This window comes from Podarcis pityusensis, assembly GCF_964106645.2.
Source record: "Podarcis pityusensis genome assembly, chromosome: 6".
NCBI lineage: Eukaryota > Metazoa > Chordata > Lepidosauria > Squamata > Lacertidae > Podarcis > Podarcis pityusensis.
This window is the reverse complement of record NC_138030.1, coordinates 42,993,245-43,009,662: the sequence shown is the minus strand read 5'-3', so window position 1 is coordinate 43,009,662 and position 16,418 is coordinate 42,993,245. Positions and strand designations below refer to the sequence as shown.

The following is a 16,418-nucleotide window of genomic DNA, read 5'->3' as shown; positions in this document are numbered from 1 at the left end:
GTCTTATTTATGTCACCACAGAGTGGCACGCTCTCGATTCACAGAAAATGGGTTACTGAGCCACTGTATGTTAGTTCAATTTCCTTTGAATGCTATGCTTAAATGTAAATTGTATCTTTTTGTAGACTGCTTTGAGGTTGTTAGTTTTTTCTTCTTAAATCAAGTGGTATATAAAGTGTCACCTAGTCCAACCCCCTGCTGTGCAGGAATCACAACTAAAGCACATATGACAGGTGGCCATCCAATCGCTGCTTAAAAGCTTTCACAGAAGGAGAGTCTACCACCTACTGAGGGAGTCCATCCACTGCTAAACAACTCTTACTGCCAGAAAGTTCTTCCTGGTGTAAAGCCAGAATTTCCTTACGTATATTGTAAATGTGCTGCAGTGTCCAGAAGGAATTTGTAGTTGCCTGTTATTAGCAAATGGTAGAAGATGCATGTTATCTGACAACTATTATGGAATGGGTACATAAGCACTAGTCTGTGGATTATTTACAAATGTTTTCCCCCTAAACTTCTCCTTTGCAGGCTGAGTTTCTGAAGAGGGAGAATTATGGAGGAGCCATGGTTTGGACTCTGGGGATGGATGACTTCTCTGGCAAATTCTGTGGCCAAGGAGCCAATGTCCTTGTGAATAAGCTTAAGGGTCTCCTAGGAAACTGAGGTAATGACAAATTAGGCTGTAAGGCGCATGTTTCATTAAGCTACCAATCTAATGTCCAGTGAAGTTTGAATTAGGCATACTAATTGCATCAGAGTTTCAACCCTTATTTTCTAACCTCTCTTTTTAGATTTGAATGTTTGGAATAGTCTCAAGGGGATTCCTGTGATAAACCCTGCAATATTAAAGCATTTTAAATATTACACACACACACACACACACACACACACACACACACACAGTATATGATCTCTCAGCTGTAGTCTTCTAAGTGGCTCACAACATGAATACAAGCCACACAACAAATAAAGGTGCTAAAATTGAAATTAAATTGAGACAAGACGAGAAACCCACTTTGAAAGGGCAGCAAAAGATCAAATAGAAAGTTAAGCAAAGCTTGTGCATTGCCTGCTTACCTGGAAGTAAAGGCCACTAAACTCAATGGGACTTGAGTTACTCTCATGTGGCCCCAAACTATATGCACCCCATGGATGCTATTTAGTAAACAACAACCAAGCATGCAGAGGCCTATGGAATGCACAGTGTCATGTCTGAGTTGGTCTAGAGTCTGAGGAAGTGTTGCAATACAGGGTTAAATGTTTCAGGGTTGTTTTTGCTCTGCTATGCTCTTGATAAATAGGAAGTCTTGCAAATATCTGATGTGCTTCTGACATGCATTTGTTCTCCTATGACAGAACATGAAGTATCACACCAAGCAAATAGAGGAACGCAACGTGTTGTGGAACAAAGATGGATCCATGTTATATCTCTCACCTCCTTGAACCTTTGCAAGCAAAAAGATACTTCAAGATATTCGCTGCCTATTAGCATGTGATCATCCAGACTTGAGCAACCTGTTGTGGAATCTTCCATTACAAACTTCTGTTTGAGTCTGCTGCGTGTCTCGTTTTTCATCCTTTACTGTTAATCAGATTTTGAATATCGTGAGATTTATGCAGAATTGGAATGCACATGCTCTTTTTAGGCAACCTTGATTTTCTATTTCACTGTGCAATCTAATAAAAAAAATTATTGCATTTACTTGTACTTTAAATCATTTTAAATTGTGACACAATGGTGATGACATTTTGCAATTAAGACATTTCTTTCAGGCATCTGATATTTATAACTTAAAAGAAAACCTGACCAACATAACTAGGTGCCTCTCCCTTAGCTACTTGTCTCTACCTGTCTTTAAAAGAGAAAGTTTATAAAAATCAAAGACACAGGGAGCTTCACCTAATTCTAGTTTCCAGGAAGGTGTTTGTTGCTTAGTGAGTACCTGAGTCTTGCTGTCAAGGTCTAAAAGAGGATCAGATGGCTTTTTGCTCAGTTAAAAGGCAGAGACAGCAGTGCTTAAACGAGGAGAGATTATTATTTAACCAACCTGAAATGTAAGAAATTGTATTTATTTTGAGAAAAAAATCTAATCATCACTCCCTCAATTTTTTTTAATGAACCCCAAAGTGTATAACTCTACTCCCTGCAAGAAAGATCAAGGACTGCTATGGGAGCCAGAAATTCAACTAAATTCTGCTGCCCTTCTGATTGGCTAAGAGACAGAAAGTTAGAATAGTGTTATGACTTTGCAAGACACTAATCTAGACGAAAAATGGGAACACTTGCCCTTGAGGTTTGAGATTGTTACTTAGAAGACAATGTCAGAGTTTTTGTTAGGAGGAAGTTTTAGGATTTAAGTTGGCTGTGGGGTGATCAAGGGGAAAAAGTGTCAGTCTGTTAAATGCAGCAAGTTGGAAACGGGGGGGGGGGGGGCAGGGCAGAACTCAAGTTGAGCTGCCTGTTTTGAATAAGAGATTGTAGCCATGGGAAAGACAGGACCCCCTTGGAGTGTAATGCTTTGAACCCCTGCATTGTAGGCTCAGGTTTTATATATGTGTGAATAAGCCATACATAATAAAGACACCACAGTCTTCACTGTGCCTCATTTCCAAAGAAAACCCTGGGTAAGCATCTGGAACCCCTAGAATCTTGCACCACTGGGAAATAGGGGTGGTGTGTAACAATAGTGTCTATAAGTGAAGCTGGGGAGCAGGAGGAGGAAGAAAGACATGGAAACTAGAAGAAAAAGCTGGAATAGAGAGTGCTGCAGAAGATCTGGACTCCAGGGACAAGTTGTTGGACAATAAGTCCTATCATCACTGACTGTTGGCTATGCTGGTCGGGGTTCATGGGAGCTGGAGTGCAACAACATCTAAAGGGTTACAGATTCTCCATTCCTGATTTAGCTTATGTTCTGTTTCCAACAATGGTCAGATTCAACTGGAGGCTCGCAAGCAGGACCTGAAGGCTTAGTAAATCATCCCCATAGTACTTAGAGGACAAGAAGTTCTGTGCAAGTTCGTTTTAGCTTTCACAGCTCCGCTCTGTCAGTTTGACTACATTGATTATTGTTGTTTAGAGGCTTCTCAAAGTCTCATTTCCAGCATCATCAGCAATGGTTTTAGATTGCAGTAGCAAAACTAGAGGAAACTCCTAGCTATGTTGCTGTTATTCAGCTCCACTTTGGCTCCCACTTCTCTGCTATATTACATTCCCCTATTTTCAACATGAAGTTCAAGACCAGCATTAGTAAAGAGTCTTATCTTGCACTGATATAGTGCCATGGAGGTGTGCCTTGCAGAAACAGCCTTGGGGATTTAGAGATAATCTCAAAGTGACTTTTTGTGGGGGGCTGAAGGCCAGTTGCATAAATTTTTGGCATGGTGTATGGCTGCAAGTCACAAACTAATGTTCACCTAGAGTTTTTTGTTTTTTAAGCTGTCATTTAATGATAACCGCATGTTGGGCATGAAGAATGGCAAATGGTGCAGGAATACTTTGGCCCCATTTGGACACAAATATCATTGCTTATTTATCTAACATCTGCATGTTGAGCCATGTGCCTTGCATGCTATAAATAGTTGTCTAGAAAGGCTACTAGAGTCTCTTCACATATGATTACTCAACACTTGAGCAAGTTCAGACTAGGAATGGACAAATCCGTCCATTCTGCTTTTATCTTAGTTTTCTGATCTTAAGCTCACTTTCCACATTTCTGCATTGGGTTGCAGGGTTATTTTCTTTAAAAATTTCTCCTGAAAATATCATTTTAATGTTATGTTTTAATGCTGGGACCTTAGAGTGAAGAGTGGGTTGTTGTTGTTGTTGTTGTTGTTGTCCTTTGCCTACACACTCAGAGGCTGACAACACTAGGATTTGTTTTCAGCTTAACCACATATGTAATTGAGTTGTAAGATTTCTACAATTCAAAATTAAGTGAATAACTGAACATTCATTAAAATCATTGGGACATTTGCTGTCAACATCAGGGCTTTGCTGACATCCAAATCTGTCAAAAATCAGAAAAAGATAGGCCTTTGTGGTTCTCTTCATACACACAATGTAATTTTTCATAAAGTCAACACTTTTTCCATCCTTGAAGTTAGATCTGTTTTCTGTCCCGGGATTTATTCTTCAGCCACCTGTGCACTTTAGCTGCCAGATGTATACCCCTTTAGCAGGTGTGTGGCTCCCATACTGATAAGTGAGCAGTTTATAAGGCTGTGCTGGATTTCCCCAGATGGGCCATTTCCTCTGAAAAACAGATGGGGAAGATGCTGCTGTGGGCAAGTGAGTGATCCTGTGTGTAATTTTACATCTTGAGAAACATAAAGAGACATTTCTTCCTAGAAACAAGGGAGGTGAACTTTGAGCTTAGACTTGGGAATGAGAACACCATCAGGCTTGCTTATGAGACAAATAACCCTGGAAATGAGGTGTTTAGCAAACTGAGCCAGATGGTTTTATGCATACTGTAATGGTGTTGTTGTTTTTTTTAATCTTTTGTAGGTCTGGCCATTTTGCTGAACTTGCAGCTTGGTAAGCAGAATTCTTTATTGCTCATAAATTTATTCCTCAAAAATAGATAGAATATCTGAGACAAATTGAGGGTGGGGGAGATGCTTTCAGGTTTGATATTGCCCTTTTCATTTCTGCCCCCTCCTGATCTGGGAGCTTGCAATACTAAGGGTGTGATTATGAGTAGCAGCAACCAGCACAAAGGAATGTAACATTAAGAATGAGAGACTATATCTTTGCATTATATAAATCCACAGATTTCTGTAAAGGAAATATATGGTTCCTCATTCTGGGGGTGATAGGAGTTGTAGTCGAAAACATCTGGAGAACGCCAGCAAAGGCTGGGCTAGAGACTATAACTTTCTAATTGAGCATTGTGCATGTATCTTAATCACAACGAGTTTCCTAAATCAAGAGGTGTTATGTACTGAGTTGAATAGGATCCAAACTGCAGCAGTCTGATTGGTCCTAGAACAATAGGATCCAAATTGCAGCAGTCTGATTGGTCCTAGAACAATAGGATTCAGAATGCAGCAGTCTGATTGGTCCTAGAACAATGCAGCAGTATGATTGGTTGGCAGGAACCACCCAGTCATGCTCCAGATATAAGTGAATCCACAACCTGATTGGCTTACAGTAGAATTCCAGAATTAGCCAATCATGTGCAGCCCATTGTGTAAATAATGTATATAAAGCAGATACTTTGAGGGGACTTTCATTCATTCCTCCTCACCACTATGAGCTGAATAAAGAGCATGAAATCACTCTGCGACTCTGAGTATATTTCACTGGCGACGAAGGTGGGATCCCGCTGAGCTGACTGCCACACACAGCACCGCAGCACCGCCACCTGCCGCACCGCTGCCTCGCACCGTGTATCAAGGCTTCAGCTCCGGGACACAAGGAACTCAGAATGGCAACCGACAGCAGCTTCTCGCCGTTCAACCCAGCATCTGGAGACTGGGAAGCGTACGCCTCCCGTTTCACCTTCCTCCTAGAAGCCAAAGGGGTCACCGACGAAGAAGACGCCAAGAAGAGGGCGATATTCTTCAGCGTCTGCGGAGAGGAGACGTTTGAAATTGCCCGGGCTCTCCTTGCACCTGAAGACGTCGCTACTGTTCCATACAAAATAATAATGGAACAGCTGAAGGGGCACTTTTCGCCGCAGCCCTCAGTGGTGGCTCGTCGAAATGCCTTCTACGCAAAGCGGCAAGCCCCTGGGGAAACCATAACTGGGTTTGTGACCTCTCTCCGCCAAGCCGCCCGGTTCTGCAACTTCTCAGAGCTGGAGAACATGCTTCGTGACCGCCTCGTCGGTGGCCTGAAGGATGAGAAGCTGCAACGATGCCTCTACGCTAAGAAGGACCTAACGTTCCAGGTCGCTCTGGAGGAGGCCCTGGCAACGGAAGCTGCCAAGAGGTCGACGCAAGAGGCACGGCCGAGCCTGCCATCCCAACCGAGGGTCCACCACGAAGACCTCACCGACGACTCAGGATCTGACAGGGAGGAGGTGCACAGAGTACAGCAGCGCACTCAAGCAGCCCACATACCACAGCTGCCTCGGCGAGAAGGAGGGAACTGCGCAAGCTGCGGGGAAAGTCACGAGAGGAGGACCTGCCGTTTCCGCAACGCAGAGTGCAGGCAGTGCAGAAAATCGGGACACATCGCCCGGGTGTGTCGAGCTCGGCCCACCCGACGCCAGGCATCAGATGACCAATCCAAGAGCCCCAGGTCCCGGGGCCCAACACACCAAGGCAACTCGACGGAGCTCACGGACTTCCAGGTATACCAGTTGCCCCACCCTAACGTAGAGAAAATTTATGTAGAGGTACAGATAGAGGGGGCCCCATGCCGCATGGAGCTTGACACGGGTTCAACTCTATCCATAATCTCGGCAAGGACCTTAAGGAAACTGTGTCCTACTGGGGGTCCCAAACTCAGGCCGGCCCCATTCACCCTCCGGGACTTCCAGAAACGTAAGGTCCCCACAATGGGGGTGGGGACCTTCAGGGTGCAATACCGAGGGCGGACGCGGCAACTGGACTTGCTTGTGGTCAAGGGCCCCTACATTAGCTTACTGGGATTGGCATGGTTTGGACCACTGGGGCTAGCCATCACTGGGGTGAACCACACTACCTTACAAGTGGACGTGGACGCCATATGCAAGGAATTTCCAGGGGTTTTCGATGGGAAATTGGGACAGTATACGGGCCCCCCCATTGCTCTACAGCTTGACCCCGCAGTACGACCGGTCAGGCTCAAGGCCCGCCGGGTCCCGTTCGCCCTGAAACCCCGTATAGACGAGGAATTGGACCGGCTTGTGGAGCAAGGAGTGCTGGAGCCGGTGCCTAATGCCCCCTGAGAAACCCCAATCATCACAGCCGTCAAGCCTAATGGTTCGGTCCGCATCTGCGCAGACTGCAAATGTACCATAAACAAGGCCCTCACGGCCCATGCATACCCAGTGCCAGTGGTCAGCCATGTCCTTGCCACCCTGGCTGGGTCGAAAATTTTTGGCAAGCTGGACTTGGCCCAAGCATATCAACAGCTGCCAGTAGATGAGGCCACAGCAGAGGCACAGACGATTGTGACACACAGAGGAGCGTTCAGGGTAAAGTGGCTGCAATTCGGTGTCAGTGTGGCACCAGGCATATTCCAGAAACTAATGGACTCGCTCCTTAAAGGGATTCCTGGCGTCACCCCCTTCTTCGATGATGTGCTGATCGCCGGGACCACACCAGAGGAGTTTGAGGACCGCCTCCGCACCGTTCTGCACCGTTTCCAGACGGTGGGTCTCAAGGTGAAGCGGGAAAAATGTCTACTAGGAGTGCCTCAGGTGGACTTTCTGGGATTTATGGTGGATGCAGAAGGGGTCCACCTGACTGGGGACAAGGTACGGGCCATTTGTGATGCCCCAGCGCCCAAGAGCAAGACTGAACTTCAGGCCTTCTTGGGACTATTGAACTTTTACCATTCCTTCCTTCCCCACAAGGCGGCGGTAGCAGAGCCCCTACACAGACTCCTGGACAAGCGGGCCCCTTGGGGGTGGGGCCAGCGCCAGGAGGCCGCATTCCAGGCAGTCAAGGACTTGCTTGTCTCAAACTCGGTCTTGGCACACTTCGACGAGAGGCTGCCGGTGGTGCTAGCATGCGACGCCTCGCCCTATGGTATTGGCGCTGTCCTGGGACACCAACTCCCGGATGGAAGAGAGGTACTGGTAGCATACTTTTCCCAGACACTCAACGCAACCGAGCGGAACTACTCGCAAATAGACAAGGAGGGGCTGGCAATCGTGAAGGGAGTAAAAAAATTCCATGATTTCTTGTACGGGAGGCCCTTCACTGTGGTGACTGACCACAAGCCATTGCTTGGCTTGTTTGCCCCTGAAAAGCAGACCCCCCAAGTGCTGTCTCCTCGCGTCCTCAGGTGGTCAATTTTCCTTGCCGGCTACTAGTATGCACTGATTCACCGCCCGGGGAAAGCAATGGGCCATGCGGACGCCCTCAGCAGGCTACCACTACCGGAAACAGGCCCCGACCCAGCACCTGCACAAGAGGTTATGAGCCTGGAGCTGCTTCCTGACCGCCCCATTCAGGCACAAGAAGTTGCACACCATTCCAAGAAAGATAGGGTCATCTCCCGGGTCCTGGACTGGGTGTGGAGGGGATGGCCCAGCAGCAGCCCTGGGCCAGAATTCGCTGGCTACACAACCCGCAAACATGAACTGTCGGCCCACAAGGGGTGCCTGTTATGGGGAAGCAGGGTCGTTGTTCCCCAGCCCCTCCACAAAAGGGTCCTCACAGCCCTACACGAGACACACCCAGGGGTAGTAAGAATGAAGGCCCTTGCCAGGAGTTATGTGTGGTGGCCAGGGATCGACGGAGAGATAGAGGTCAAACACTGCCAGGCCTGCCAAGAATCCCGCCCAGATCCCCCAAGGGCCCCAGTCTAGTCCTGGGAGTCTGCCCGAGCACCATGGTCACGCCTGCATGTGGACTTCGCTGGCCCCTTTCAGGGGAAAACATTCTTCATAGTGGTGGACTCCTACACCAAATGGCTGGAAGTCGCACTGGTACCGTCCACTTCCACGTCCGCAGCCATCCGGGTACTACGCAGGCTGTTTGCAACCCACGGGCTCCCTGACACTCTCGTCTCAGACAACGGGACTGCATTTACGTCAGGAGAATTCCAAACCTTCACAGCGCAGAACGCCATCCGCCACATCCGTTCGGCGCCGTTCCACCCTGCCACCAATGGCCAAGCAGAACGCATGGTGCGGACCACCAAGGACACCCTTCGCCGCATGACGCAAGGGGACTGGGAGTACCGCCTTGCCACATTCCTTCTAGCACAGCACAGCACCCCCAGCTCAACGACTGGCCGGAGCCCCGCTGAACTACTAATGGGTCGGCGCCTTGCAATCAGATTGGACCGCCTTCACCCCGATAGAGCTCAGGATGAGGTAGTGGTGGGGGAAGGCAGGAACCCCCGGACCTTCGAGGCCCAGGACCCAGTGTACGCAAAGAATTTTGGGGCAGGCCCAGCATGGGTACCCGCCACAGTCACCAGGGTCACTGGCCCCGTGTCGTACGAGGTGCTAACGGATGGGGGGCAATGCTGGCGCTGCCACTGCAACCAGATACGGCGACGATTCCCGGGAGAAAACCAGGAGGAGGAAAGGTCAAAGGAGTCCCAAGGGAACAGAGGGGCAGTGAGGCCCATAGAGCAGGAGGGGCCAGCAGGAGAGGCAGAATCAGTAAATACAGAGAGGACCCGCGAGGCCGAAAGGACACCGGAACCAGAACCACGACTGAGCGAGCCGGTTGTGCCAGACCAAACAGGCCCATCACAGCCAGCATCCTTGGAACACGAGCCAGAACCTGAACCCCGGACCAGGGAACACCACAGGCCACAACGCACACGTAGGCCGCCGGCGTACCTCGAGGACTATGAATGCGACCTCCCGGGCAGGACTGGAACTTAGAGGGGAGGGGTGTTATGTACTGAGTTGAATAGGATCCAAACTGCAGCAGTCTGATTGGTCCTAGAACAATAGGATCCAAATTGCAGCAGTCTGATTGGTCCTAGAACAATAGGATTCAGAATGCAGCAGTCTGATTGGTCCTAGAACAATGCAGCAGTATGATTGGTTGGCAGGAACCACCCAATCATGCTCCAGATATAAGTGAATCCACAACCTGATTGGCTTACAGTAGAATTCCAGAATTAGCCAATCATGTGCAGCCCATTGTGTAAATAATGTATATAAAGCAGATACTTTGAGGGGACTTTCATTCATTCCTCCTCACCACTATGAGCTGAATAAAGAGCATGAAATCACTCTGCGACTCTGAGTATATTTCAAGAGGTAAGCGCACAGGGCCAGATTGAACTAAGTTGTTGCACGAGCAGAATGAGATCAGCTTGTGCAATGGGACTTTGCTCTGGAAGGCTGAAGGAAAACTTAGAACAGGTTTAAGAGGTGGGAGGAGAGGGGCAAAATTCCTTTTGCGTGAGCTGACCTCATTCCATTAACACATAAAGTATGCCGGTTTTAGAGTCAGTTGCTTTGATTTCTATGTTGTTCTTGCCTATGATATTCACATCACAATGTTCTTTCTTACCTCAGGATCTTCCTACAAGCTGGTCTGTTATTTCACGAACTGGTCCCAGTACAGGCCTGATCCTGCCAGATATAAACCAGCAAATGTGGACCCCTGCCTGTGCACACATGTCATCTATGCCTTTGCTACTATGAGCAATAACAAGATCGCCCCCTATGAATGGAATGATGACGTCCTCTATCCACAGTTCAATGGTCTAAAAGAATAGTTAGTAAATTCTTTAAGCACTTGGTAATTACTAAGAATGAGCACAGATTGGTTAATCTCAAAATAATAAGGCTTGTTTGGACCTGATCTGATTTTCTAAGCCCCCTAGTTGTAAATGTTTGATTCAGTTTTTTGGAAAAAACAAAACAAAACCCTGGAAGGTTAATATTAGCTGCTGCAGAGCTGCAAAGTACTCTCTACCCTCTGCTCACTAGGCCAATGGCCAGAAGAGAGAAGGGCAGAAAAGTCAGTTCTGGGCACTGCTACAACAGCCCAGAGTCTCCCTAGTGCTAAAGAATCTATCCTGTGCTATTGTCTAATATAGGGATCTCAGATCTGCAGGAGTCTTAGTCCAGGCAACCCATCACTGTTGAAACCCGCTTTAAAAAGGTAAAGGTAAAGGACCCCGGACAGTTAAGTCCAGTTGCGAATGACTCTGGGGTTGCGGCACTCATCTCACTTTACTGGCCGAGAGAGCTGACGTTTGTCCCCAGACTGTTTTTCTGGATCATGTGGCCAGCATGACTAAGCCGCTTCTGGCGAAACCAGAGCAGCGCACAGAAACGCTGCTTACCTTTCCGCCAGAGTGGTACCTATTTATCTACTTTCACTTGACATGCTTCCCCTCAAAAATATGAGACTGACTTATACTGTGTGAGAGCATTAGTTCTGTTGTCAAACACTATTCACACTGATTGGCAGCTGCTGTCAGGCAGTGGGCTCTTCCTCATCCTGAGATCCTTCCATTGGAATGGCCACTGGCTGATTATTATTATTATTTTGCATACAGTACATGCTCTCTACTCACTGAACTGACTGTTCTATGCCTTTTGCCTGCCAGTTCCTTCTTGTATCTGTGTCCCAGAACATGCCACCTCTCCAGGACTCAGGGAAAACTTAACGTGACATTAAGCACATTATTTAGTATAGGAGAGTCCCAACCAGAGAGTCTCAAGGGAGATCCTAGCATGGGCAGAGAAGCTGTCACAACATTAACAATCTGGAAATGCTGTGGGGACAATGGCTTGATGTACCTGTCTGCATGGCTATTGTTTGCACTGGGAGGTAATCTCTTCTTAGTACCAGTGACAGCCTTCCTCCCAGGGCAGAAATAGGGGTTGTGGGAAGGCTGCTGCTCGATATCAATGGATCAAAGTCCCTTCCCATGATTCTGTGGCCCCAACCCAGATCACTCCTCATGGCTATTTAGTAAAAAAAAAAAAGAACAAGCACACAGTCCTATGATCAACACAGTATCTAGTTTGGTCCTCAGACCATGCTTAATGGCAGTTCACAAAACAATAAACGATGATGGGGAAAGCAACAATTGCATATTATAAATTTATTTCCTAATTTTTCCAATCCCTTCCTTAGCAATGAGAAAATGGTTACCCTTTTGGCGATCGGAGGATGGAATTTCGGCACCCAGAAGTGAGAACTTTTCTTTCACATGTATAATGAACAAGATGGGGGTGGGGTAGTTTGTGGCTACTGCTGCTGGCCTGCTGAGGAAGAGGCAATGAATGGATAAAAGGGATGTGGAGGATTTTCAGGAACCTCTGGTGGATAGAAAGATAAGACCACTGTGGAGTTAAAGGAGGAGAGTTGGGTTTTTTTTTGAAGAGTCAGAGGGAAGTATGGGATAAACAAGTACAGTAGAAACATTTTGTGGGGAAGGAAGTGGTAAGATAAGCTGAAACAAGCTAGCATTGCTTAATTTTGTGGTTCACATAGTGTATATCCTCATACTTTCAGTAACTTAAAAACAAATCCGGTTTTGTTAGGTTCACCACAATGGTTGCTACAGCTGATAACCGCAAGACTTTCATCGATTCAGTGATTACGTACCTTCGTCAGTATGGGTTTGATGGGATTGATCTGGACTTTGAATACCCAGGTTCTCGGGGCAGCCCTGCTGAGGATAAGCATCGTTTCACTCTTTTAGTCCAGGTGAGGAAGCTTTGCCCAGCATCCTGTGAACATCGTGCCTCACTCTCTTTGCATAAACAAATGTAATACAGTATGTGAATGAGTCGATTATTTTGTAAATAATGGCAGCACTTCCTCAGATCCTGAAATCACAAAGCAGATGCTGATTGATATGGTTGCTTGGTCACACATTACCTTTTCTCATGTGATGGGAGTTATCCTCAGCCAGGATGGCTCTCATCAACAACAGACACGCTTGTCGAAATAAAGCACTAATTCCAACTAAATGTTGCTAGAAATGAGGTGCCACTGCCAATTACACAATCACATAATAGAATATCCTTTCCTAGGAAAAGGAATATATTTCACTCCTCTTCCAGGTTTATAAGAATGTTAAAATAATTTGAAATTTCTTCATATTTAGCTGTTTAAATGACAATCAGCTGATTGTACTACTTAATTAGATAAAGACGCAATCTCAGAAATGACTGAGCTTTCTAAATTCCTCCTTATATGTACATAATGGCACTTTGGTTCATATACCAAAGAAGTGGAATTTCTTCATATTAAAATAATAAAAGATGTTGTTGCATACCACCAATTTTTGAAACCCTGCACACAATGAATTAGCTAGAACTGAATGCAGCTGTTAACTTTACTCACCCATGCCCTTCTCAAGGAAATGCTGGCTGCTTTCTCAAGTGAAGCCACCAGGAGCGGGCAACCCAGACTGTTGATCACAGCAGCTGTATCTGCTGGCAAAGCAACCATTGATGCCGGATATGAAATTGCAGAGATAGGAAAGTAAGTGACAATGTGCTAAATCGGGGACTTGTGAAAATAGGACAAAGCAAGGCAAAATTCATTATTCATTTGGAGGGAATTATTTATTATATTGAGGAAAAGGTGCAAATATATACATGTCAACAATATGAGACAATATATTTGTGCAGTCTTGCCAAAGATTTAAACTTGGTTGTTTGACATCCAGGAATTTAGATGTAGCATTTTGAAATCTTTCTGAGTGACCAGTAAAGGTCTAGTTCAATATAAGTGGCTGCAATACCCACTTGCCTGGGAGTAAGTCCTGTTTAACTTTATTAAGTTTACAGAGAGATATGCATAGGATTGCAATGCTGGACCCATATGACACTAAGCTTTAGCTTTCTAGTCAATGTCCTCTTTAGCTTGTTCTGTGATAAAAATGAACAGTGTAGTCACCTTGAACTTCATTTGTTGGAAAGGTTGGATGCGAATTTAACAACTGGGCAAATATCCTTGCAGAAAAGGGGAGCGGGAGCTGAGGATCATATAGCTAACTGTTTAGAAAACTACAAGTCAGATGTACACCATATTGTTCAAATGCATACAGTTTTTGTATGGTTTCATGCAATCTTCAAAAGCTAATGTGAAAGAGAACAGGGTTCAGCCCACCAGTATCAAGAGGATCTTTATTTCAGCGTATGGATCCATTAGGCAAGTTGTTATTGCTCTGCTTTTTTTTTATTTATTTGCACAAGGGTTCTAGATTTCATCAGTGTGATGACCTACGATTTCCATGGAGGATGGGACACCTTCACAGGTCACAATAGCCCCCTGCATGTGGGATCTGCAGATAAAGGCGATTTTGTGTACTTCAACTGCGTAAGGAAATGCTAACAAAACTATTGTTTGCTCAGAGCCGGTACAAAAATGGTCAGTTCATACCTATATTTATTATGTTCATATTGAAAGGAATTTGCCATGAAATACTGGCTAGAAAATGGGGTTCCTGCTCAGAAGCTTATGATGGGGTTTCCTACTTACGGCCGTACCTTTAGGCTTACCACAGCTGACACATCGGTTGGCGCTCCCGCGTCTGGTGCCGGATCCATTGGACCTTACACAAGGGAAGCTGGTTTCTGGGCTCATTATGAGGTAAATGAAACATTTAAAAAGGACCAAAGTTTAAAAGCATGCAGTACTTAAAAATCTCTAAGCAAAGTGCATTTTGTCACTCAGCAGTTATAATCCTGTTCTACAGTACTAATGTCTTGCCGTTCACCCATCCAGGTTGCTTATAATCAAGATTACATACAATTGTGTTTTATAATTCCATCACATCCATTTTCATCCTCTTTAACAGGTTCCTTAATATGTTCTGATATTTTTTCTTGAACTTCAAAAACTGCTGTGGACTTCACGTATGGGAAATCAGTTTTTGCCATAGACTAGAAAAGGTTTCCAGTCCTCCTAAAAAGATTCTAAATTTGTCTCTCTCATCAGTGCCATCTGTGCAACCCATGATTTTCACCAGCTGTTCTTCCTTTGAGGGCATTCCTTCCTCCTTCCACTTCTGTGCATAAAGATTCCTTGTCACTATGGGTACATACATAAATACAATTGAAGCTTTCTTTGGAATTTCAGTGTCCAGTATCCCCAGCAGGAAGGCTTCTGGCCTTTTGGGAAAAGTCACTTAAAAAAAATAATCATTATTTATCAGGTGCATGGTTTTTCCTCTTTGGTATAATTACAGGAAATGCTGCTAGGAATATTACATTAGCCACAGAAGTGCACCTCAAAGGATAGAATATATTTCTCTGATAAAACACCAAGTGCCTGTACCAGCCCAAGGGATACTTGTAACTCTACAGATAAGACTGGTAAACAGTTTAATTCAGACAGATGAGTCAGCCTGATTGAGATTTGTATATACAGTTGTTTGCTGCTGTTTGCTAACATGAATGTTCCTTGACAGATTTGTACGTTCTTACCAGAAGCGACAACCGTCTGGATTGAAGATCAGAAAGTCCCTTATGCCTTCCTGGGGAATGAGTGGGTTGGGTTTGATGATTTAACCAGCTACAAGTACAAGGTATGTTATTTTTTTCTAGTGCGTGTAACAGGTTGATCTGTACCCACACTCATAGTACCTTGCAAGATTTATCAGTGCAATGTTTGAGCTTTGTAACAATGCTTGGTGCATATGTGCGTGTGTATTACCGAAACTGATCTTGGGATATTTTTTTGCGAGTCAGCTGCTGGCATCATTGAATCAACTTAGTTAACATTGACTTTTAGGAATGTAGCCAAGCCCTTAGATGCATTGATCTAGTCCAGTGTTTGTCTTTCCCAAACCCCATGAGTCTAAAGAACAGCACCCCAACAATTCATGTCATGTTAGTGCGTGCAACTGACATCAAATGTGGTGGGAATATCTTGTACTTGCTTTCTGCGCAGGTTGAATTTTTGAAAGCAAACAACTTTGGAGGAGCCATGGTTTGGGCCATTGACCTTGATGATTTCCTAGGCACTTTCTGCAACACAGGGGCATATCCTCTGATATCACATTTGAAGACACTCCTTGACATACAAACTCCAGGTAGGTCAATTTATTGAGAAGAATTCTGCACTAAGACGTGTATATGCATGTGCGCACATGCGCAGAGCGCCATGCTGCAATTTGGAGGTGCAAGGAAACAAGTAGCCAATGATAAACAAATTATGTGATGTGCAAAGACACTTCCCAATATGTTTTAGTAAAAGGGGGGCAATTTAATGCACACCCAATCCCTTTTGAAACCTCTGTGGGGATGTTCCCTCTGACTGGCTTTGCTCTTTAGTACAACTGCAATGTATTAAACAACTTCTCTCAAGTGTCTTCTCTGATTATATTCTTCACCCTTAGGTTGTGTAGCTCCACCCCCTCCAACAGTCCCACCTCCTCTTATTTTCTGTGAAGATAAAGCTGATGGTATCTATGCCAATCCGGATGACAAATCAAAATTCTATGAATGCTCTGGGGGCAATACTGTTTCCAAGAGTTGCGGAGAAAGTCTGGTGTTTGATGAGAGCTGCAAGTGTTGTAACTGGCCTTGAGCCTGTGGCTACCAACAGTCACTAAATAAAGAGATGGAATGGCATGCAAGTCTTCTCAGTGAATGTATAAACCAAATGGGCAGTTCCTAATGATAAGAAAAAATTGATGGGAGCAAAATGAGCAGAGGAAATAAGTGAGAAATGGACCTTAACAGGTGATGGGAAACATTTTCCAAAGTGCTGGAGTGCCTCCCGGGTCTGATGTCAGTGGTATTTGCATATATAAAGTTGGCATAAAGCTTCTTACAAAATCTACCTGAGAAGTTTAAGCAACTTGCAAA

The 16,418-nt window shown here is 45.3% G+C and overlaps 1 protein-coding gene across 1 annotated transcript in view; it reads left to right on the top strand.

Annotated features, from left to right (window-relative positions):
- Window positions 1-16,137, top strand: part of LOC308479530 (acidic mammalian chitinase-like) — a gene marked incomplete at its 3' end in the record, with an annotated part of 31,176 nt that extends 15,039 nt beyond the window's left edge. Inside the window, exons 12-21 of the mRNA XM_081010237.1 lie at window positions 529-658; window positions 10,149-10,350; window positions 11,725-11,781; window positions 12,135-12,300; window positions 12,959-13,083; window positions 13,800-13,923; window positions 14,014-14,196; window positions 15,017-15,133; window positions 15,499-15,640; window positions 15,947-16,137. Coding sequence (XP_080866363.1) covers window positions 529-658; window positions 10,149-10,350; window positions 11,725-11,781; window positions 12,135-12,300; window positions 12,959-13,083; window positions 13,800-13,923; window positions 14,014-14,196; window positions 15,017-15,133; window positions 15,499-15,640; window positions 15,947-16,137 — 1,437 coding nt within the window. The remainder of the gene's footprint in view (window positions 1-528; window positions 659-10,148; window positions 10,351-11,724; window positions 11,782-12,134; window positions 12,301-12,958; window positions 13,084-13,799; window positions 13,924-14,013; window positions 14,197-15,016; window positions 15,134-15,498; window positions 15,641-15,946) is intronic.
- Between the last annotated feature and the right edge of the window lie 281 nt (window positions 16,138-16,418).